Raw genomic sequence first — 26,099 nt, 5'->3', positions numbered from 1 at the left:
TGTGGTTTGCGACAGTGTAATGAATAAATGATACAATAAAATAACTATTCAAAGAGGTAAATATAGGCTTATTTAATCTCACGTGTTACACAAGTACATGTGCGTCATTGTCTCCACCAGGCCGAAGGCATGGGGAGACAATGTTTTGCACTCCGTCCGTCCGTGTGTGTGTGTCCGTGTGTGTGTCCGTGTGTGTGTGTGTGTGTGTGTCCGTGTGTGTGTATGTGTGTGTGTGTGTGTGTGTGTGTGTGTGTGTGTGTGTGTGTGCGTGTGTGTGTGTGCGTGCGTGTGTGTCCTGCCGTCTGTCCGTCTGTCTGTCTGTCAAATGCCGTTGACAATGAAGGGGAACATTCCCTAACGCACCCCCGCTGCCACCCTTAGATCTCCATATATGGAGCTGACCTGCTCTGACATTCCATTATGTTGATCTGACCTCATCAAACCCTGTACACTCAAGACACGCTCCATATGGTATGTTTTGTAATATATACTAAATACTCTAAATCTACAAAGTAACCATGGAAGTGGAAGCCTTAAACCCCTTTTGGTGTTAGCATTATGTTATGCTTTAGCCATTGAAAAATAGCAGATCTACAAGCTCATAGCGCGCCACCGAGTGGCGCGCTACGAGCTTGTAGGTCTGCTATTTTTGAAGAATCGTGAAAAGTGACATGAAAGTGTTTGAGAACGACTGACATATAGAAAAACATCGCTTTTTCAAGAAAACAGTCAGGATTTAGAAGACATTTTGCAGAATCGTTCCCAGGTCAAAATGGGTTAAGTGTGTTGGCAATGTGAGCAAATGGTTCCAGGTATTGCATTGGGGTATAAGGAGCACACTTCACTGGAATGGGTTTCAGATAGCGTGCTGCCCACAGCTGACAGCTCACAGCTCAATAAGCTGCCATGAAGAGATATCTCTGTCCTTCCGATGAGAATCTCTCAGTCTTTGAAGCCAAAAGGCTTTTTCACGCTCTCTGAACTCCATTAGGACCTGAGGCTTAGTTCTATAAAGTCTAATGTCAAAATGTTTAATGTCACGGACCCCCCAAAATTATATTTAAAGGGATTGTGACATTTAAAAAAAAAAGGTTTTTGTCATCACGTCATCACATTCTCAACCAATGGCCCATCTCCCACCCAATCATGCCGGCCAATCACATTTCGAGTCCTCACTTTTGTCTTCAATGTTTGTGTTCATTTATAGGGTATGATTTTGGGCCCTAAAGATGAATACAAAATCAATATCAACATCTTACTACTGTCCAATACTTAGATAGGGAGGTGAGTGATATTATGACAGGCAGTTGTTGCTGTCAAAATATGACTCCCTAGTCTTCACTTTGTGTTTGAAATAGACACTCATGCTTTCTAAGGTGTGATTTGGGGCCCTATAAGGATGAATACCAAATGAATATCAACATCCTAATACCGTCAAATACTTAGATAGGGTGAATAGGGTGGAATTATGACAGGCAGTTTCTGCTGTCAAAATATGGCTCCCCAGGCAAAAACACCTCTGTGTTTTAAATAGACACTATAGTGCTTTATGGGGTATGATTCCATATTCTATTCTTATCTATTCTAGCGTTGCTGTCGGGCAGAAACCTCGTATCTCCATAATTGTGTTTTGATGAATATCGATGAACCAACATTTCACATTTTTCTGCCGTGATACTCCTTTGCGGGGGCGATCTCTCTCTAAAGCGCCCGTCTCTCAGCTGGTCAGCATGTCGTGATGTGGTATCCATATTTCATGATATTCATATATAAGCTATGTTCAAATGTCCGACTATACATTTGGTCACTGCTAAGGTGATGCTAAGTAGGTCAATGTCTAGTCTGACTGACTGCAAGGTTCACGCATAGTCAAGTAACCTGGCTCTGCTATAGGTGTGATAGGAAATTTAGCATACTATTGTCTCAACGAGAGGCCCTTGCAGACATCACTCTGTATGCATCTGCTATTTCTATGTTAAATCTCTATCACACCTAGAACTCAACTGTTTGATGTGACTCTGTATATAATGTCTGTAAAATACAATGTTAGAGAGTCTTGACTGGCCGCCGCCAGCGGTCAGAACTATGGAGCCCTGAGCTCCAGGCTCAGGGTCTAAGGCGAAGCTCTCTGTCTTGGTCTCGGTTGCAATAAATGGTCAACAACACTTCAGTTCCTCTCTCTCTGCCTGCTTTTCTTCAACTGATCGTCCGGTGCCTTTGACTACAGTTTGCAGTTTGCTCAAGCCTTTTGTCTCAAGTAGTTTTAATTAGTCAGTGTAAATGTGATGAAATTACACGACAGTGACCAGCCAGAGCTTTACCCGGCGCCCCCAGGGTGTTCACCTGGCCAACGTTGATCCATTATAAAGATCGCAGCAGGTCGGCTATATTTACAACTGAGGCTGCGGGCTGAAGTGTCAATCACGCGGAGACATGCTTTCTGACGGTCTTTGTCTTTAGGGGAGCTGCCCACAAATAGCTGTGCCCTCTGTTCTGTTCCTGTATAAGAAGTCCAACTGAAATGTGCATTTTGCGTGTCACTCCAAAGGGAAGGGAGCAAAGCAAAGCAAAGTTCTTTGTTTACCCTGCAGGGAAGTGGACTAAACTCTTGATGCTCGATACAGCCACACCCTGCTCATAGAACATTTCATGGTAGGGGTTCGTTCAATGCCTTGCTCAAGGGCACTTCAGCGATGGTCATTTTAACTTTTCCCTCTTTCAGTCTAGAAAGAATCTCAACTATTTGTTGCACGGCAAAGAACTCTTTGTTGTGTTGAATTACTTCAGTTTCTTTTTTTTGCAATTCTTTGCTAAACTAAATATGTGGTATACCTTTTGAAATGCCCTTGTGGCCCCAATCAGGGCAATCAAGACTAGGTTCTCAGAGCATAAAAGTTCCATTCGGAATAATGATGAGAAGTAGTCTTCTGTTGCAAGACATTTTAATGCTGTGGGTCATGCAGTCAGCACTTTGAGGTTCCAGGGGATTGAAGTTGGAAACCCCCTAAAAGGAGGGGGTGCTGGGGACAGAGCGTTACTCCAAAGGGAGGCCAATTAGATTCACACACTCCAGACAGAGCCTCCCAAAGGCCTTAATGAGGAGCCGTTATTGGGCTGCTTCCTTTAGAGTTTAGCCTTAGTCGGCCACATTGGCTTATATAATTGGGTATTCCAAATTCCATTATTGTGTGGTTTTCTACAATGAGAACAGATACGAGTGGTCTGGATTCCAATGGTCTCCCTTCTTCATGTATATTTAATATTTTCTATATTCATTGTCTTTATACGTTTCTAATGAGTTTAAAAAGCTTAGACTCAAGTAGCTCTGGTCCTAGCCCTGAAACATGACTGCCATGATGATTATCATGACAGTCATGACGCAACTGCAGCCTGTTTTAGGTTGTTATTATAGAGAAAGTAAAAGATGAGTGTTTATTTATTTTCATTTGCTGTATTCTTTCGTTTTAGCGTATAGAATTCAAACAAGTGGCTAAATATAAGTTTTAAATGTCTTTATTATTATTTACTATAGTCCTATACTAGACCCCAGGGAATAACATCTGGCCACACAAGATCACGGGATCTTGTGGTATAATTTCATACCATATGCAGGAGAGAAAATGTGAGACGGCAGGCAGCAGATCAGAGATGTTCCCGGTGTTACAGCATCACAGCTATAGGCTCACGCTGGCTTTGACCAGCCACAAGGTATAGTGGCTGGCCATACTGACTGACCAAGTTACATTCAAAGTGTAGGTATCAAGTACAGGTTCACAGACAGAGGTGAGAATGTAGGCGTGTTCACTGTTTACCCATTGATCAACCATTTTGCTCCCAGCTATCAACACAAATTCTTTTACACAATTGTTTTTAAACGGATAGGTTTTCAAATTGAGTACGTACGTACGCACGTACGCACGCACAGTTGCACACACGCACACACGCACTCACTCACCTTGTTGAGGGCCCCTATGCTGCGCGACGAGGCGTCTGTGAACAGCTTGCTGTGCAGCAGCATGACCCGGGCGATGAGGTAGAGCCTGAGGAACATGGGCACGCTGAGCACCATGTCCAGGTCGGCCTGGAGGGGGCGACAAGGAGCAGGGATTAAACATAACACGCTGAGCACCATGTCCAGGTCGGCCTGGAGGGGGCGACAAGGAGCAGGGATTAAAACATAACATGGGCACGCTGAGAACCATGTCCAGGTCGGCCTGGAGGGGGCGACAAGTAGCAGGGATTAAACATAACACGCTGAGCACCATGTCCAGGTCGGCCTGGAGGGGGCGACAAGGAGCAGGGATTAAAACATAACATGGGCACGCTGAGAACCATGTCCAGGTCGGCCTGGAGGGGGCGACAAGGAGCAGGGATTAAAACATAACATGGGCACGCTGAGCACCATGTCCAGGTCGGCCTGGAGGGGGCGACAAGGAGCAGGGATTAAAACATAACATGGGCACGCTGAGAACCATGTCCAGGTCGGCCTGGAGGGGGCGACAAGGAGCAGGGATTAAAACATAACATGGGCACGCTGAGAACCATGTCCAGGTCGGCCTGGAGGGGGCGACAAGGAGCAGGGATTAAAAAGACATGTCTAGGGTAGGTATACCCTCACAAAAAACACTAATAATCCAGTAATCCTGGTCTCTAAACTGCCTCCCCCTGGCCAGCCGGGGCGCCTGATGGAGGGGAACGGAACTGGTTGGAATAACGTGTTCCTTCCACGCGCTATATACGTCCAACCAGGGAAACTCCCACCTGTCAGGTTGTAAAGGAGCAACTTGGACACTCAGGCATGAAGGAAGCATGAGTTCAAGTCCGTTGCTCTCCCCTTGTCCCCCATATATGGGGACTAGGTTGGTCTCCCCTTGTCCCCCATATATGGGGACTAGGTTGGTGGAGGGTGTGTAGAGCCCAGGATCACATTAGATGATTGACACAGGGGTGAAAAATGGGTTACAAAATCGTGGGATAAAAAAAAAAAGGAAAAAAAAAAAAGTGTATGGTGTAGAATCTACACCATACACTTTTTTTCACTGGCCTCGACCTCCCATCCGTCTCCTCTATCTACACTGTAGATAGAGGAGACGGATGGGAGGTCGAGGCCAGTGATTTTTGACGCTGTGCGTACCACCCTTTCCAGCCGTTTCCTCTCTAAGTCGGTGGTGTTTCCATACCACACTGTGACTGAGAAGACGAGGACACTCTCCACAGTGGCTCTGTAGAAGTGAACCAACGCCTCCCCAGTCACACCGAACTTCTTTTTAATATATTATTTTATCCCACGATTTTGTAACCCATTTTCACCCCTGTGTCAATCATCTAATGTGATCCTGGGCTCTACACACCCTCCGCCAACCTGGGGAGAGCAACAGACTTAACTCATGCTTCCTTCATGCTTGAGTGTCCAAGTTGCTCCTTTACACCTGACAGGGGGGAGATTCCCTGGTTGGACATAGCGCATGGAAGGAACACGTTATTCCAACCAGTTCCTTTCCCCTCCATCAGGCGCCCCGGCTGGCCAGGGGGAGGCAGTTTAGAGACCAGGATTACTGCATGTTTTTGTGAGGGTATCTACCCTAGGGGACACGGGGAGAACATGCAAACTCCACACAGAAAGGCCCTTTCGCCAACCCCACCTTCGGGTATGGGCACTGATGACGCGGAGGAGGAAACACACCGCCAGCACCCACAGCGCCCCGAGCGGGAATCGAACCCAGGACCTTCTAGCTGTGAGGCGGCACACCGAACTTCTTTAAGAGGCGTAGGAAGTGAAGCCTCTGGTGGGCTTTACTCAAGATGTTACTAGTGTTAACTTCCCATTTCAGGGAGCAGCATATATTGGTGCCAAGGAATTTAAAACTGTCGACCATTTCGACAGGCTGGTCGTCGATAACCAGGGATGGGGGCATAATCCCCTTTTTCCGGAAATCAAATATAATTTCTTTGGTCTTAGCCAGGTTTAGGATAAGGTTATTATCAGTGCACCAGTCTACGAGGGCTGCCACCTCGGCCCTGTAGGCTGATTCGTCACCATTTTTAATATAGCCAACGACAGTTGTGTCATCTGCATATTTAAAAAAAGAAACAAATTGAGAATGTGAAATAAAGTCAATTTTGATTGATTATGTTGTATTGTGTGTATTCACAGACTTTCAGCTTCAACCTTTGCTTTTCATGAATTATCCGTGAGCTATATACAATTTTATGGAACATGCTTCTAAACATAACACTGCTATAGTTTGACCACTTCAAATGTTCTAATCTTATACCGACAATAGACGATCTACAAGTTCTCAATGAGTTGCAGACGCAGACGCAGACGCAGACGCACGCCATTGAAAGCTTGTAGTCCGGCTATTTTCGCTGCAGCGCAGATATGCAAGACTTGCTTTTAGTTGAGTTTTTTTTAACATCTCATGAATCCATGATGAAGAGTTTATCCCAATTAACCCATTCTGACCTGAGATCAGATTCATACGAGGTTTCCACTGGACACACACTGGTCTGATTAACCCATTCTGACCTGAGATCAGATTCTAAAAAATGTCAGTCGTTCTTCGATTTTTCAAAAAATAGCAGACCTACAAGCTCGTAGCGCGCCACTCGGTGGCGCGCTATGAGCTTGTAGATCTGCTATTTTTCAATAGCTAAAGCATAACATGATGCTGACGCCAAAATGAGTTCCCGGTCAGAATGGGTTATGAGCTGACACTGATTCTACAAAAATGTCTTCTATAAATAAATTATGTAAATATAGGCTTGCAGCCCAAGGCCTACCCTTTTTGAAGAGCAACTTAGTTATAGACAAAAACTAAACAAGACACATGGGAGAAAAACAAGAAAATAATTATAATATATTATAAACCAGTGAGACGCCTTAAAGGAGACGAGCGACCGCAGGGTTGACACATAACTCTACCGGAATAAAAAGTCACTTCATTAAAGTACTGCCCTAGAAGTTTAATTTAAAATTGTCTCATATAGAGCCCCGAAGTCTGACGTCACTTTCAGTAGAGGGCGTCAGTCCCCAGGTTCATGTATTTGTTTAGTTGCATTGAAATCCCCATTGAGGCGATTTTAGATCGCCTCATATAACAACTGTGTTTGAAAAATAAACATGTCACCCCGGCCGCTTCACTCATATGGATATGAAGAATCAACTGACTGAGAGAAAACGCTAATGTTACTGCTGCTGAATTAGTTAGATTTTCGCTAGAAGCAGACTGTATCATATATGAGTGACTGACTGCCGAGACAGCTTGTTTATTTTTGGACCACAACGCTTATAGTAGACGATATTAAGATCACCCCATGTTATTCTCCATAGAGAAATTACTTCCGCGAACCAGGGGAATCGTCGGGATGAGCGAGTTACGTCAGGACTTCGGTGCTCTATACTGTAAGCATTGTGGTCCAACAATAAATAAACTGTCTCAGCGATATTGTCAGAGAGTTATCTCTGTGTCGTCACAACTGTAAATAAACAATTTGTAATAATTTGACGGCAGCAGATTCTTTATATATCGATATGAGTCAAACCACCGCGATCACGGGAAATGGATGGGGAAAGTCCCTGGCAGTCAAAATCACTTATTTCTTATCTTTATAATCTTAATTAATACTTGGTGCACAAACCAACTATTTTATGAGAGCAATATTGATGTAACTAAGATTTGGAAGGAATAAGAAAAATCGTGATGGCTCCGCTGTTTCTCCGGAGAAGCTCACACTTTGTGGAGTTGGCGGTGCAGCGTGTGTGTGTGTGTGTGTGTGTGTGTGTGTGTGTGTGTGTGTGTGTGTGTGTGTGTGTGTGTGTGTGTGTGCGTGCGTGCGTGTGAAGAGGGTGAACATTATAATACATAAATGATAAATGACAACAATCATCAGACGTTACCTCGGCCTGTGACGGGGCGTAGGAGAAGGCGAGGCGCGCGCGCCACTGGAACTTGAAGTCCCCGGGGACCGGGTGCACGGCCGACACCAGCAGCTCCAGGCCAATCAGCAGCACCCGCTCCAGCGTCATGGCGATGCGCCAGTCGTCCGCACCGTTGTCGATGACGAACAGCTGTGAGGAGGAGGAGGGAGGAGGGGGGGTTAATATGGGCGTTGATTTAGGGCTGCGCGATATGGACGAAATGTCATATTTATGTCTATTTATGCCAATTATTGCGATAACAATTCGATTGCAATGTAATATTTTAGGTGTGTCAGTGAGTTCGCTAACGCACTGGAGCAGGGCTAACAACAACGCAACGTAGCACCTTTACCCCTGCACACACACACACACACACACACACACACACACACACACACACACACACACACACACCCCCCCAACAGGTGCATAGATGGGAGAAACACTTCACACAGGTGTGATTTTTTTTAAAGAAAGGAAGAAAGAGAAGAAAACCAAAATGTTTTAACTCAGAGATAGGAGGTTTTTGGCCCGTCAAGGACAACATCCTACATACAGTATATATTGTTTAGTCATTAAAGGACAACATCCTACAGACAGTATATATTGTTTAGTCATTAAAGGACAACATCCTATACATACAGTATATATTGTTTAGTCATTAAAGGACAACATCCTACAGACAGTATATATTGTTTAGTCATTAAAGGACAACATCCTACATACAGTATATATTGTTTAGTCATTAGGGACAACATCCTACATACAGTATATATTGTTTAGTCATTAAAGGACAACATCCTACAGACAGTATATATTGTTTAGTCATTAGGGACAACATCCTACATGCAGTATATATTGTTTAGTCATTATAAAGGACAACATCCTACATGCAGTATATATTGTTTAGTCATTATAAAGGACAACATCCTACATACAGTATATATTGTTTAGTCATTATAAAGGACAACATCCTACAGACAGTATATATTGTTTAGTCATTAAAGGACAACATCCTACATGCAGTATATATTGTTTAGTCATTAAAGGACAACATCCTACATACAGTATATATTGTTTAGTCATTATAAAGGACAACATCCTACAGACAGTATATATTGTTTAGTCATTAAAGGACAACATCCTACATACAGTATATATTGTTTAGTCATTAAAGGACAACATCCTACATACAGTATATATTGTTTAGTCATTAAAGGACAACATCCTACATACAGTATATATTGTTTAGTCATTAAAGGACAACATCCTACAGACAGTATATATTGTTTAGTCATTATAAAGGACAACATCCTACATACAGTATATATTGTTTAGTCATTAAAGGACAACATCCTACAGACAGTATATATTGTTTAGTCATTAGTAGGACAACATCCTACAGACAGTATATATTGTTTAGTCATTAGTAGGACAACATCCTACAGACAGTATATATTGTTTAGTCATTAGTAGGACAACATCCTACAGACAGTATATATTGTTTAGTCATTAGTAGGACAACATCCTACATACAGTATATATTGTTTAGTCATTAGTAGGACAACATCCTACAGACAGTATATATTGTTTAGTCATTAGTAGGACAACATCCTACAGACAGTATATATTGTTTAGTCATTAAAGGACAACATCCTACATACAGTATATATTGTTTAGTCATTAAAGGACAACATCCTACATACAGTATATATTGTTTAGTCATTAAAGGACAACATCCTACAGACAGTATATATTGTTTAGTCATTAAAGGACAACATCCTACATACAGTATATATTGTTTAGTCATTAAAGGACAACATCCTACATACAGTATATATTGTTTAGTCATTAAAGGACAACATCCTACATACAGTATATATTGTTTAGTCATTAAAGGACAACATCCTACAGACAGTATATATTGTTTAGTCATTAGTAGGACAACATCCTACAGACAGTATATATTGTTTAGTCATTAAAGGACAACATCCTACATACAGTATATATTGTTTAGTCATTAGGGACAACATCCTACATACAGTATATATTGTTTAGGCATTAAAGGACAACATCCTACATACAGTATATATTGTTTAGGCATTAAAGGACAACATCCTACATACAGTATATATTGTTTAGTCATTAAAGGACAACATCCTACATACAGTATATATTGTTTAGTCATTAAAGGACAACATCCTACATACAGTATATATTGTTTAGTCATTATAAAGGACAACATCCTACATACAGTATATATTGTTTAGTCATTATAAAGGACAACATCCTACATACAGTATATATTGTTTAGTCATTAAAGGACAACATCCTACATACAGTATATATTGTTTAGTCATTAAAGGACAACATCCTACAGACAGTATATATTGTTTAGTCATTATAAAGGACAACATCCTACATACAGTATATATTGTTTAGTCATTAAAGGACAACATCCTATACAGACAGTATATATTGTTTAGTCATTAAAGGACAACATCCTATACAGACAGTATATATTGTTTAGTCATTAAAGGACAACATCCTACATACAGTATATATTGTTTAGTCATTAAAGGACAACATCCTACATACAGTATATATTGTTTAGTCATTAAAGGACAACATCCTACATACAGTATATATTGTTTAGTCATTAAAGGACAACATCCTACATACAGTATATATTGTTTAGTCATTAAAGGACAACATCCTACATACAGTATATATTGTTTAGTCATTAAAGGACAACATCCTACATACAGTATATATTGTTTAGTCATTAAAGGACAACATCCTACATACAGTATATATTGTTTAGTCATTAAAGGACAACATCCTACATACAGTATATATTGTTTAGTCATTAGTAGGACAACATCCTACATACAGTATATATTGTTTAGTCATTAAAGGACAACATCCTACAGACAGTATATATTGTTTAGTCATTAAAGGACAACATCCTACAGACAGTATATATTGTTTAGTCATTAAAGGACAACATCCTACATACAGTATATATTGTTTAGTCATTAGTAGGACAACATCCTACATACAGTATATATTGTTTAGTCATTAGGGACAACATCCTACAGACAGTATATATTGTTTAGTCATTAAAGGACAACATCCTACATACAGTATATATTGTTTAGTCATTAGTAGGACAACATCCTACATACAGTATATATTGTTTAGTCATTAAAGGACAACATCCTACAGACAGTATATATTGTTTAGTCATTAAAGGACAACATCCTACATACAGTATATATTGTTTAGTCATTAAAGGACAACATCCTACAGACAGTATATATTGTTTAGTCATTAGAAAGGACAACATCCTACAGACAGTATATATTGTTTAGTCATTATAAAGGACAACATCCTACAGACAGTATATATTGTTTAGTCATTATAAAGGACAACATCCTACATACAGTATATATTGTTTAGTCATTAAAGGACAACATCCTACATACAGTATATATTGTTTAGTCATTAAAGGACAACATCCTACATACAGTATATATTGTTTAGTCATTAAAGGACAACATCCTACATACAGTATATATTGTTTAGTCATTAGGGACAACATCCTACATACAGTATATATTGTTTAGTCATTAAAGGACAACATCCTACAGACAGTATATATTGTTTAGTCATTAGTAGGACAACATCCTACAGACAGTATATATTGTTTAGTCATTAAAGGACAACATCCTACATACAGTATATATTGTTTAGTCATTAGGGACAACATCCTACAGACAGTATATATTGTTTAGTCATTATAAAGGACAACATCCTACAGACAGTATATATTGTTTAGTCATTAGTAGGACAACATCCTACAGACAGTATATATTGTTTAGTCATTAAAGGACAACATCCTACATACAGTATATATTGTTTAGTCATTAGGGACAACATCCTACAGACAGTATATATTGTTTAGTCATTAAAGGACAACATCCTACATACAGTATATATTGTTTAGTCATTAAAGGACAACATCCTACATACAGTATATATTGTTTAGTCATTAGTAGGACAACATCCTACAGACAGTATATATTGTTTAGTCATTAAAGGACAACATCCTACATACAGTATATATTGTTTAGTCATTAAAGGACAACATCCTACATACAGTATATATTGTTTAGTCATTAAAGGACAACATCCTACATACAGTATATATTGTTTAGTCATTAAAGGACAACATCCTACATACAGTATATATTGTTTAGTCATTAGGGACAACATCCTACATACAGTATATATTGTTTAGTCATTAAAGGACAACATCCTACAGACAGTATATATTGTTTAGTCATTAAAGGACAACATCCTACATACAGTATATATTGTTTAGTCATTAAAGGACAACATCCTACAGACAGTATATATTGTTTAGTCATTAAAGGACAACATCCTACATACAGTATATATTGTTTAGTCATTAAAGGACAACATCCTACAGACAGTATATATTGTTTAGTCATTAAAGGACAACATCCTACATACAGTATATATTGTTTAGTCATTAAAGGACAACATCCTACAGACAGTATATATTGTTTAGTCATTAAAGGACAACATCCTACAGACAGTATATATTGTTTAGTCATTAAAGGACAACATCCTACAGACAGTATATATTGTTTAGTCATTAAAGGACAACATCCTACAGACAGTATATATTGTTTAGTCATTAAAGGACAACATCCTACAGACAGTATATATTGTTTAGTCATTATAAAGGACAACATCCTACAGACAGTATATATTGTTTAGTCATTAAAGGACAACATCCTACAGACAGTATATATTGTTTAGTCATTATAAAGGACAACATCCTACAGACAGTATATATTGTTTAGTCATTAAAGGACAACATCCTACAGACAGTATATATTGTTTAGTCATTATAAAGGACAACATCCTACATACAGTATATATTGTTTAGTCATTATAAAGGACAACATCCTACAGACAGTATATATTGTTTAGTCATTAAAGGACAACATCCTATACAGACAGTATATATTGTTTAGTCATTAAAGGACAACATCCTACAGACAGTATATATTGTTTAGTCATTAAAGGACAACATCCTACAGACAGTATATATTGTTTAGTCATTAAAGGACAACATCCTACATACAGTATATATTGTTTAGTCATTAAAGGACAACATCCTACAGACAGTATATATTGTTTAGTCATTAAAGGACAACATCCTACATACAGTATATATTGTTTAGTCATTAAAGGACAACATCCTACAGACAGTATATATTGTTTAGTCATTAAAGGACAACATCCTACATACAGTATATATTGTTTAGTCATTAAAGGACAACATCCTACAGACAGTATATATTGTTTAGTCATTAAAGGACAACATCCTACAGACAGTATATATTGTTTAGTCATTAAAGGACAACATCCTACAGACAGTATATATTGTTTAGTCATTAAAGGACAACATCCTACAGACAGTATATATTGTTTAGTCATTAAAGGACAACATCCTACAGACAGTATATATTGTTTAGTCATTATAAAGGACAACATCCTACAGACAGTATATATTGTTTAGTCATTAAAGGACAACATCCTACAGACAGTATATATTGTTTAGTCATTATAAAGGACAACATCCTACAGACAGTATATATTGTTTAGTCATTAAAGGACAACATCCTACAGACAGTATATATTGTTTAGTCATTATAAAGGACAACATCCTACATACAGTATATATTGTTTAGTCATTATAAAGGACAACATCCTACAGACAGTATATATTGTTTAGTCATTAAAGGACAACATCCTATACAGACAGTATATATTGTTTAGTCATTAAAGGACAACATCCTACAGACAGTATATATTGTTTAGTCATTAAAGGACAACATCCTACATACAGTATATATTGTTTAGTCATTAAAGGACAACATCCTACATACAGTATATATTGTTTAGTCATTAAAGGACAACATCCTACATACAGTATATATTGTTTAGTCATTAAAGGACAACATCCTACATACAGTATATATTGTTTAGTCATTAAAGGACAACATCCTACAGACAGTATATATTGTTTAGTCATTAAAGGACAACATCCTACAGACAGTATATATTGTTTAGTCATTAAAGGACAACATCCTACAGACAGTATATATTGTTTAGTCATTAAAGGACAACATCCTACAGACAGTATATATTGTTTAGTCATTAAAGGACAACATCCTACAGACAGTATATATTGTTTAGTCATTAAAGGACAACATCCTACATACAGTATATATTGTTTAGTCATTAAAGGACAACATCCTACAGACAGTATATATTGTTTAGTCATTAAAGGACAACATCCTACAGACAGTATATATTGTTTAGTCATTAGTAGGACAACATCCTACAGACAGTATATATTGTTTAGTCATTAGTAGGACAACATCCTACAGACAGTATATATTGTTTAGTCATTAAAGGACAACATCCTACATACAGTATATATTGTTTAGTCATTAAAGGACAACATCCTACATACAGTATATATTGTTTAGTCATTAAAGGACAACATCCTACATACAGTATATATTGTTTAGTCATTAAAGGACAACATCCTACATACAGTATATATTGTTTAGTCATTAAAGGACAACATCCTACATACAGTATATATTGTTTAGTCATTATAAAGGACAACATCCTACATACAGTATATATTGTTTAGTCATTAGTAGGACAACATCCTACAGACAGTATATATTGTTTAGTCATTATAAAGGACAACATCCTACATACAGTATATATTGTTTAGTCATTAAAGGACAACATCCTACAGACAGTATATATTGTTTAGTCATTAGTAGGACAACATCCTACAGACAGTATATATTGTTTAGTCATTAAAGGACAACATCCTACATACAGTATATATTGTTTAGTCATTAGTAGGACAACATCCTACAGACAGTATATATTGTTTAGTCATTAAAGGACAACATCCTACAGACAGTATATATTGTTTAGTCATTAGGGACAACATCCTACAGACAGTATATATTGTTTAGTCATTATAAAGGACAACATCCTACAGACAGTATATATTGTTTAGTCATTAAAGGACAACATCCTACATACAGTAAATATTGTTTAGTCATTAGGGACAACATCCTACAGACAGTATATATTGTTTAGTCATTAAGGGACAACATCCTACATACAGTATATATTGTTTTAGTCATTATAAAGGACAACATCCTACAGACAGTATATATTGTTTAGTCATTAGTAGGACAACATCCTACAGACAGTATATATTGTTTAGTCATTAAAGGACAACATCCTACATACAGTATATATTGTTTAGTCATTAGTAGGACAACATCCTACAGACAGTATATATTGTTTAGTCATTAAAGGACAACATCCTACAGACAGTATATATTGTTTAGTCATTTGGGACAACTCCTACAGACAGTATATATTGTTTAGTCATTATAAAGGACAACATCCTACAGACAGTATATATTGTTTAGTCATTAAAGGACAACATCCTACATACAGTATATATTGTTTAGTCATTAGGGACAACATCCTACAGACAGTATATATTGTTTAGTCATTAAGGGACAACATCCTACATACAGTATATATGTGTTTAGTCATTATAAAGGACAACATCCTACAGACAGTTATATATTGTTTAGTCATTAAAGGACAACATCCTACAGACAGTATATATTGTTTAGTCATTAAAGGACAACATCCTACAGACAGTATATTATTGTTTAGTCATTATAAAGGACAACATCCTACAGACAGTATATATTGGTTTAGTCATTAAAGGACAACATACTACAGACAGTATATATTGTTTAGTCATTATAAAGGACAACATCCTACAGACAGTATATATTGTTTAGTCATTATAAAGGACAACATCCTACAGCAGTATATATTGTTTAGTCATTAAAGGACAACATCCTACATACAGTATATATTGTTTAGTATTAGGGACAACATCCTACAGACAGTATATATGTTTAGTCATTAAGGGACAACATCCTACATACAGTATATATTGTTTAGTCATTATAAGGACAACATCCTACAGACAGTATATATTGTTTAGTCATTAAAGGACATCATCTACAGACAGTATATATTGGTTTTGTCATTAAAGGACAACATCCTACAACAGTATATATTGTTTAGTCATTAAAGGAAACATCCTACAGACAGTATATATTGTTTAGTCATTAAAGGACAACATCCTACAGACAGGTATATATTGTTTAGTCATTAAAGGACACTCCTACAGACAGTATATATGTTTAGTCATTAAGGACAACATCCTACAGACAGTATATATTGTGTTATCATTAGGGACAACACCTACAGACAGTATTTATTGTTTAGTCATTAAAGGACAACATCCTACAGACAGTATATGTTGTTAGTCATTATAAAGGACAACATCCTACAGACAGTATATATTGTTTAGTCATTAAAGGACAACATCCTACAGACAGTATATATTGTTTAGTCATTTTAAAGGACAACATCCTACAGACAGTATATATTGTTTAGTCATTATAAAGGACAAAATCCTACAGACAGTATATATTGTTTAGTCATTAAGGTCAACATCCTACATACAGTATATATGTTTAGTCATTATAAAGGACAACATCCTACAGACAGTATATATTGTTTAGTCATTATAAGGACAACATCTACAGACTGTATATCTTGTTTAGTCATTAAAGGACAACATCCTACATACAGTTTATTGTTTAGTCATTAGGGACAACATCCTACAGACAGTGTATATTGTTTAGTCATTAAGGACAACATCCTACATACAGTGTATATTGTTTAGTCATTATAAGGACAACTCCTACAGACAGTATATATTGTTTAGTCATTAAAGGACAACATCCTACAGACGTATATATTGTTTAGTCATTAAAGGACAACATCCTACATACAGTGTATATTGATTAGTCATTAAAGGACACATCCTTCATACAGTGTATATTGTTTAGTCATTCTCATTCAGTCAGGCTCTGTAATTATCCCCAATCACACCTCCTCGCTCCTATAACGAGCACGCTCGCTAACGAGCACGCTGCTAAACGAGCACATTGCTTAACGTGCACGCAGTGAATGTTTGCCGTTGTCGGGGTTACCCCTCCACCCCCCCCCCCCCCCCCACACCCTCCCCTAACCCTCCTCTGTTGATGTTGTTTGTGTTCCTATAATTGCCGTGCATGCGGTTGGCTGGTTACAGAGGAAGCCCTTAGTTACGGGAAGTCCCCTCCTCTCCCACCCTCCGAGAGCGTGTGTGTGTCTGTGTGTGTGTGTGTGTGTGGTGTGTGTGTTTGTATGTGTGTGGCTGTGTCTGTGTGTATGTGTGTGTGTGCTTGTGTGCGTGTCCGTGCGCTGTGGGCGGACTGCGCGTGAGTGGAGCACTCGGGGAGGGGTTGCTCTCGGGCGTTGTTGCGCTCTGAAAAGAGCAGATCTACAAGCTCACAGAGCGTGCGCAGCGGGATGCCCTTGAGCTTTATAGATCTGCTGTTCTCAGAATACATGAAAGTGTCAAATCAGGCATTATTACGTCACGACGAACTCACACTGAAACTATGACTATAAACTATGACTTAAATATGACTAAAACTGAATGGAAATTTATGCGAAAGAAAAGACTAGGAATAAACTAAAAATGTGGTTTTGATTTTAGTCGACACTGGTGAGGAAGCTTATGATTACAATAAGGAAAAGGCTGTTACTTGCGTTGCGTGTGTGGTTTTTGTTGCGTGCGTGCGTGGTGCATGCAGTGTGCGTGCGTGCCGTGTGTGCGTGCAGTTGTGCGTGGTGTGTGCGTGCGTGTGTTGTGCTGTTGTGTTGTGTGGTGTGTGCTGTTGTGTGTATGCGTGCGGAACGTGCGTTGCGGTGCGTGTGCGGTGCGTGTGTGTGTGTGTGTGTGAGCGTGTTAGAGCCCGGGCAGAGCCAGTCTGTCATGGTGATGTTGCACGGTGACTACATCAAAGCTGAGCCAAGCTTAATTAGGGAATCCCAGAGAGAGAGAGAGAGAGAGAGAGAGAGAGAGATGAGAGAGAGTGAGAGAGAGAGAGAGAGAACAGAGAGTGAGAGAGAGAGTAGAGAGGATGAGAGAGAGAGAGAGAGAGAGAGACACAGAGAGAGAGAGAGAGACATCAGAGAGAGGAGAGGAGAGAGGAGAGAGAGAGAGAGAGAGAGAGACAGAGAGAACAGAGAGAGAGAGAGAGAGAGAGAGAGAGAGAGAGAGATGTAGAACAGTGGAGAGACGTATACAGTGTGGTGTTGTGTGTGTGTGTGTGTGTTTGTGTGCGTGCGTTCATCATAGCTCTAGTACTATGACTCAAAAACTGCCACGTCTCTCTCTCTCTCACAGACCGTGCGGACACACACACACACACACACACACACACACACACTGCGCGCGGCGTGGCAGTGCGTGCGTGTCTTTCGCAATCTCGCAGAACATTTGGTCTGTTCAGACCCTGGCATTCACCAACTACCATCATCTCTCTCTCTCTCTCTCTGTGTCCTCTCTCTCTCTCTCTCTCTCTTCTCTGTCTCTCTTCTCTCTCTCCTCTGTCTCTCTCTCTCTTGTCTCTCTGTTCCTCTCTCTCTCTCTCCTTGGTCTCTCTCTGTGTCTCTCTCTCTCTCTCTGTGTCTCTCTCTGTGTCTCTCTCTCTCTCTCTCTCTGTCTCTCTCTGTCTCTCTCTCTCTCTCGTGTCTCTCTCTCTTTCTCTCTCTCTCTCTGTGTCTCTCTCTCTGTGTCTCTCCTCTCTCTCTGTGTCTCTCTCTGTGTCTCTCTCTCTCTCTATCTCGTGTCTCTCTCTGTGTCTCTCTCTCTCTCTGTGTCTCTCTAGTGTGTGTCTCTCTCTCTCCTCTCTGAGTCTCTTCTCTGTGTTCCTCTCTCTCTCTGTGTCTCTCTCTGGTCTCTCTCTCTCTCTCTCATGTTGTCTCTCTCTCTGAGTCTCTCTCTGTGTCTCCTCTCTCTCATCTCTCGCTCTTTTGAATATTCCACGGTTAAATCGCGCCGCATCGTTTTCCTCGTCATCTCTGTGAACTCAAAAACTGTTTTTACTTTTCAGGATCAAACCCTCAAAAGTTCAGAATGACCTATAAAAGCTGGAGAAGTGACTCTGTGGTGCGATGATGAAGTATTTAGGGCATTAATCTGTGCAAACACAAAAAAATACCAAATAACAAGAAGTAAGAGGTTTCTCCCCCCGCTCAACAATATTTATATTTTATGTTTACGCCCGTGGCACATCTACGCAGCGCCTCTCTCTCTCTCTCTCTCTCTCTCTCTCTCTCTCTCTCTCTCTCTCTCTCCCTCTCCCCCTCTCTCTCTCCCTCCCTCTCTCTCTCTCTCCATCGCGGTGACACACGTTTTTGTTTGTGATGAAAGCAGAGACTCTTGTCTGCATGTCTTGTGAGACAGGAGGACTCCTGAGAGGAGCTTGCTCTGTCCCTAAATGGTATTTTGGTCCGGCGTCACCCGTTATGCATTATGCCGACACCGGTATTTGCGCCTAGAGGTGTACACAGCTGGCATCCACATGGCTCAACCAATCAGAGCAGAGCCGATGTCCTTCCTGGCGCATGCTCAACCAATCAGAGCAGAGCTGATGCCCGTCCTGGCAGTAATGGACTGCAAGGTCACTACGCACACATACGCACGCACACACACGCGGCTAAATGGTACATTAAATAATTTAGGACGCACAAAGCGCACGCACGGACACACTCACACTCACACACACACACACACACACACACACACACACACACACACACACACACACACACACACACACACACAGGCAAAGAGCTTTCCCCCTCAGGCTGAGGGGGGGGGGGGGGACATTCACTTCCACAACCTCAAGAGTCAAGGTTCAAAGGGAGAATACTCTAAATACAGTTCACGTCTTGGGTTTGAACTGACTACTGTGATCTGGTCTGGGACACTGGGACTATACAGTGGTATCCAGTTATAGGCTATTTCAATAATAGGACAGATCTATTTGTTGCAATTGATGAATCGTTTTAATGAATAAAAGGTAAAAATTAGACGATTAGACTCCCATTTCCCTACCCATTTAGGACACATAGCTCACTTAAAAACCTGGAGGAGACCTGTGTGTTGGTCCAGAGACAACAACGCCTGCGTTCCTCGCTTCACGTTTGCAAAGCCCTGCAGACCGACTATTTTCGGTGAAGAGGGATGTACTTCAGTATGGAGTGCAGACTGTGCAGCACATAAGGGTAAAGTGCCAAAATAGCGTTAAACATAGCAGTATAAGTTCCACTTCAACACTGCAATGGGGGAATGCAAGTGTAGCATATTATAGGGCCAAGCGTGACAGAACACGCATGCAGGCTGAGATCAAACATAATACACTAGTATACATCATGCACACTTACTTACGTATGCAAATTAATGCAAGTAACAGTGTCAGGAAAAGAAAAAACAAGCATTTTGTTATCTCTGATGAATGCAGTTTCTTTTATGCATTGTGTTTATTTTTGGCCGCGTACGTGTGGCAGCCCTCTAGCAGATATAGATGCAGGGGGAAAAGGTCATCTAAATGGTAAATGGTGCATTTATATAGCGCCTTTATCCAAGGCGCTTTACATAGATTGTGCATTACATTCACCCATTCATACACCGATGGCAGCGGAAACCATGCAAGGCACCAACTAGCACATCGGGAGCAATTAGGGGTTCAGTGTCTTGCTCAAGGACACTTCGACAGTAACTCTGGGGGAGCCCGGGTTCGAACTGGCAACCTTGCGGTTCCCATCCAGGCACTCTACCCCTGAGCCACCGCCGCCCCATCTCTACGCCCGGAGCCCCACGGGGCTGTGAGAAAACCTCACCTCTCGTCTCACCTGCCACCACACGTTGTCTCAAACACACTCTCACCGCACGGCAGTGGTGACAAGTAACAAAGTACATCCATGGGGTACGAACAAGGCCACACAGAACCAGTTCAGTGGACCCTGTGGTCAGAGTGGACAGAACCAGCTCAGTCGACCTTGTGGTCAGAGTGTATAACAGAACCAGCTCAGTGGACCCTGTGGTCGGAGTCGACAGAACCAGTTCAGTGGACCCTGTGGTCAGAGTCGACAGAACCACCTCAGTGGACCTGTGGTCAGAGTCGACAGAACCACCTCAGTGGACCTGTGGTCAGAGTCGACAGAACCACCTCAGTGGACCTGTGGTCAGAGTCGACAGAACCACCTCAGTGGACCTGTGGTCAGAGTCGACAGAACCACCTCAGTGGACCTGTGGTCAGAGTGGACAGAACCACCTCAGTGGACCTGTGGTCAGAGTCGACAGAACCAGCTCAGTGGACCTGTGGTGGTCAGAGTGTAAAACTCTGATGCTGGCATTCAAAGCAACCAGAGGTATGGCTCCCCCATATCTTGCAAGTATGATTGAACCCTATACAAACCCTCCGGCGCACTCAGATCAGCCAACGCAGGGAAGCTGGAAGTATACCCTCACTAAAAACGCCGGGACAACAACGCTCCACACGTCACAAACTCTTCTCCCTTCTGGCTCCAAAACTGTGGAATGCACTTCCCATTGCAGTCAGAACTGCAGCATCACTCCCAATCTTCCGCCATAGTCTGAAAACCCACCTTTTCAGACTCCATCACGGCCCATAGCACTTACCCTACACCCCCTTAGATAGCATTTCTGTAGACTTAGATAGCATTTGATACAGACTTATAGCATGTTATGTAGACAGCACTATAATTGGTTATGTAGACAGCACTATAATTGCATTGTATGTAGTCATAGCACGTCATATCCGCCCTGAAACTGGGAGGTCGGTGTTCCATCCTCGGGCCGGGTCATCTACCAAAGACCAACTACACAATGATTCCTGAGTGTATACGTGGCACAGCACGGCGCTCTGAGAGATGCACGGGTCAAATGCGGAGAAACAAAATCATTCGGCAATGTATGCGACAAATAGTACGACTTAACCTGTACTGTATATCTATGAATGCACCGTGTGTACAGTATGTGCGTCTGTATAATCCACGTAACTCCAGAACACGTTCCACACCACAGCAGGGAGTGCAGAGCCCGGTGTCGAGTCTGCCGGATAGCCGGTTGTCCAGAAGCAGCACAAAAGCCTCTGCCCATGCATGGCTCTGGACATATAGGGCCAGTTGACCACACCTGGTCACCCCTCTGGACACAGGGCCAGTTGACCACACCTGGTCACCCCTCTGGACACAGGGCCAGTTGACCACACCTGATCACCCCTCTGGACACAGGGCCAGTTGACCACACCTGGTCACCCCTCTGGACACAGGGCCAGTTGACCACACCTGGTCACCCCTCTGGACACAGGGCCAGTTGACCACACCTGATCACCCCTCTGGACACAGGGCCAGTTGACCACACCTGATCACCCCTCTGGACACAGGGCCAGTTGACCACACCTGATCACCCCTCTGGACACAGGGCCAGTTGACCACACCTGATCACCCCTCTGGACACGGGCCAGTTGACCACACCTGATCACCCCTCTGGACACAGGGCCAGTTGACCACACCTGATCACCCCTCTGGACATATAGGGCCAGTTGACCACACCTGGTCACCCCTCTGGACACAGGGCCAGTTGACCACACCTGATCACCCCTCTGGACATATAGGGCCAGTTGACCACACCTGGTCACCCCTCTGGACACAGGGCCAGTTGACCACACCTGATCACCCCTCTGGACACGGGGCCAGTGGACCACACCTGGTCACCCCTCTGGACACAGGGCCAGTTGACCACACCTCTGGACACAGGGCCAGTTGACCACACCTGATCACCCCTCTGGACACGGGGCCAGTGGACCACACCTGGTCACCCCTCTGGACACAGGGCCAGTTGACCACACCTCTGGACACAGGGCCAGTTGACCACACCTGATCACCCCTCTGGACACAGGGCCAGTTGACCACACCTGATCACCCCTCTGGACATATAGGGCCAGTTGACCACACTGGTCACCCCTCTGGACACAGGGCCAGTTGACCACACCTGATCACCCCTCTGGACACGGGGCCAGTGGACCACACCTGGTCACCCCTCTGGACACAGGGCCAGTTGACCACACCTCTGGACACAGGGCCAGTTGACCACACCTGATCACCCCTCTGGACACGGGGCCAGTGGACCACACCTGGTCACCCCTCTGGACACAGGGCCAGTTGACCACACCTCTGGACACAGGGCCAGTTGACCACACCTGATCACCCCTCTGGACACGGGGCCAGTGGACCACACCTGGTCACCCCTCTGGACACAGGGCCAGTTGACCACACCTCTGGACACAGGGCCAGTTGACCACACCTGATCACCCCTCTGGACACGGGGCCAGTGGACCACACCTGGTCACCCCTCTGGACACAGGGCCAGTTGACCACACCTCTGGACACAGGGCCAGTTGACCACACCTGGTCACCCCTCTGGACACAGGGCCAGTGACCACACCTGGTCACCCCTCTGGACACAGGGCCAGTTGACCACACCTGGTCACCCCTCTGGACATATAGGGCCAGTTGACCACACCTGGTCACCCCTCTGGACACAGGGCCAGTTGACCACAACTGGTCACCCCTCTGGACACAGGGCCAGTTGACCACACCTGATAAATATACTACTCAAGTAAAGTCAAATTGTCTCAAACGTGTACTTACTGTAAGTACAGTTCTCTCTCTCTCTCTCTCTCTCTCTCTCTCTCTCTCTCTCTCTCTCTCTCTCTCTCTCCTTCCTGCTAGCTGAGGCTAAATCGCCACAAGGAAAAGCTAAATAATTAAATTCCATTAGTGAGGTAATCTGTCAATGGGGTGGGGGGGGCCGGGGGGGGGGGAAAGATGGATGGAAAGAAACCACGCAGCTCTGGGGGCGAGAGAGAGAGAGAGAGAGAGAGAGAGAGAGAGAGAGAGAGAGAGCGAGCACAACCACCACCACCACTGCATTTCTATTTATTTGTATTTATTTCATCATTGTATTTATACCATCCTCTTCATATCTACTGCTCTTTGATTCATTGCATTTTTTTTGTACCATGGGGTAATTTAATCTCCTCTTTGTATCCACTGCCAATGATATATAGTTAATAGCAACATTTTCCAAAACATGTATAAAATTACGCAAAAGAATATGTAACATAAGTCGTTTTTTTTTTTTAGCCAAACGAGCTGCATGATTCCAGCCTATAATGTGTGCCGGACGTGACAACACAAAAACCAGACCTACAAGGTTTTAATATACTTTATTCTATGCTTTTTGCAACACTGCCTGTCTTTGGGCATCGTAGGCCTACATAGGAGTGAGAGACTCATTACTGTGATGAATGATTGTTATATTATTTAGGAAATGGGCTACACGCACACACGCCATTCTGGAAAGAACTTGGGCCCCTTTCCTACTTCCTTCACAGGTGTTATACCGATGACACTAATGAAGGCTCTGTTCCATTCTGGTCAAACGGAGTCAGTGTAACGCCAGTGCTTCCAGCCTGATGTCACACATTAGGCTGCATGGTCTCTCTCTCTCTCTCTCTCTCTCGCCTGTAATATGTGTGGACGAGGCCTCTAGACTCTGTCTGTCTGTCTGTCTGTCTGTGGTGTCATCATGTTCTTGGAAATCATGTTAGCTCCTTGGACGCAGCTGTCTCCAATCATTTGCTCGCTCGTGCGTGTGCGCACACGCACACACACACACACACACACACACACACACACCCACCCACCAAGGGACACTTTCCCAGAAATAGAGAGAGAGAGAGAGAGAGAGAGAGAGAGAGAGAGAGAGAGAGAGAGAGACGGTTGACAGATGATTAGAAGATAACCAGTTTGTCAACAACCTTTAGCCTGCACTGATGGCTTTATCTCTCTCTTTATCTCTCTCGCACGCACACACACACACACACACACACACACACACACACGTGTGTAACAGCGCTGGTGAAATGCTATGTCCTTTGAGAGTGCTCGCTCCAGTGGTGTCAGCGTAAATCTTCCATCTACAGATGATCATCACACCAGTATCTCCACAGTCTCCTCTCCATCTTCCATCTACAGATGATCCTCACACCAGTATCTCCACAGTCTCCTCTCCACACACATCCATCTACAGATGATCCTCACACCAGTGTCTCCACAGTCTCCTCTCCATCTTCCATCTACAGATGATCCTCACACCAGTATCTCCACAGTCTCCTCTCCACACACATCCATCTGTGAGGCTCAGCACTGCTTTTCTTTTCAACCAAGGTTAACTAGAAGTTCTCAACCTGGGGGGTCATGACCCCTCTGGTGGTCGCCAAATAAATTTAGGGGGTCCCCAGATTATATATATATATATATATATATATATATATATATCTTCTTTTGCAACTGAATGGCTGGGGAAATGAAATTACGAGTAAAAATAGTACACATACTACATGCATAACATTTCCTTAATGATTATATCTGTCTGCATGGTTTCAGTATGTATTTATGATGTATTTTCTCTATTATTAAGGTTCAGTCAGACAACTCATGAATAGATTTAACCAATATTTAATGAGAATACTAAGTGTGCATAATATGATATTTATCTTGGCGTTCGTCTCTGCTACATTTTCTCCCTGCTCGGCACAATCAAACACCATCATTAAACATTAATAGCAGGGAGATAGATATACAATAAAATAAAACCATGGGGAACATAAATAACAGAGCCCACCGGTGGTGCTGGGGTGGTGGTGGTGGGAGCAAACATCACATAACAACCAGGAACCATAATATGCAGGAAGAAGCATGCCGTCTAGTGAGCTTAAGTAGCCCGCCCAATTATTGGTCAGCTGACTGCCATGTCAGCGAATGACGTGTGGGACTCGCACCCACTGAATACAATCACATAGTAATGCAGCATATTAACCCCTTGAGTATAATTGTGAATGTGCCCCTTGAGCACGGCATGAAACCCCTCGAGTATATCTGACTGAACTAGCTCTGCAAGCTATACGATACGTATCATTTAATGTAGCGGTCTTGTGTTCGTCATAGTCGACAAAAT

At 41.9% G+C, this 26,099-nt stretch overlaps 1 protein-coding gene across 1 annotated transcript in view; it reads right to left on the bottom strand.

Moving 5' to 3' along the window:
* kcnn3 (potassium intermediate/small conductance calcium-activated channel, subfamily N, member 3) overlaps positions 1–26,099 on the bottom strand; it is a gene marked incomplete at both ends in the record, with an annotated part of 167,423 nt that overhangs the window by 58,768 nt on the left and 82,556 nt on the right. The window contains 2 exon segments of the mRNA XM_080767326.1: positions 3,956–4,081; positions 7,901–8,071. Of these exon segments, the coding sequence (XP_080623452.1) occupies positions 3,956–4,081; positions 7,901–8,071 (297 nt within the window).

The sequence above is a fragment of the Protomyctophum bolini genome, assembly GCF_963924005.1.
Source record: "Protomyctophum bolini genome assembly, chromosome: 7".
Lineage (NCBI taxonomy): Eukaryota > Metazoa > Chordata > Actinopteri > Myctophiformes > Myctophidae > Protomyctophum > Protomyctophum bolini.
This window is presented reverse-complemented; position numbering and strand designations above follow the sequence as displayed.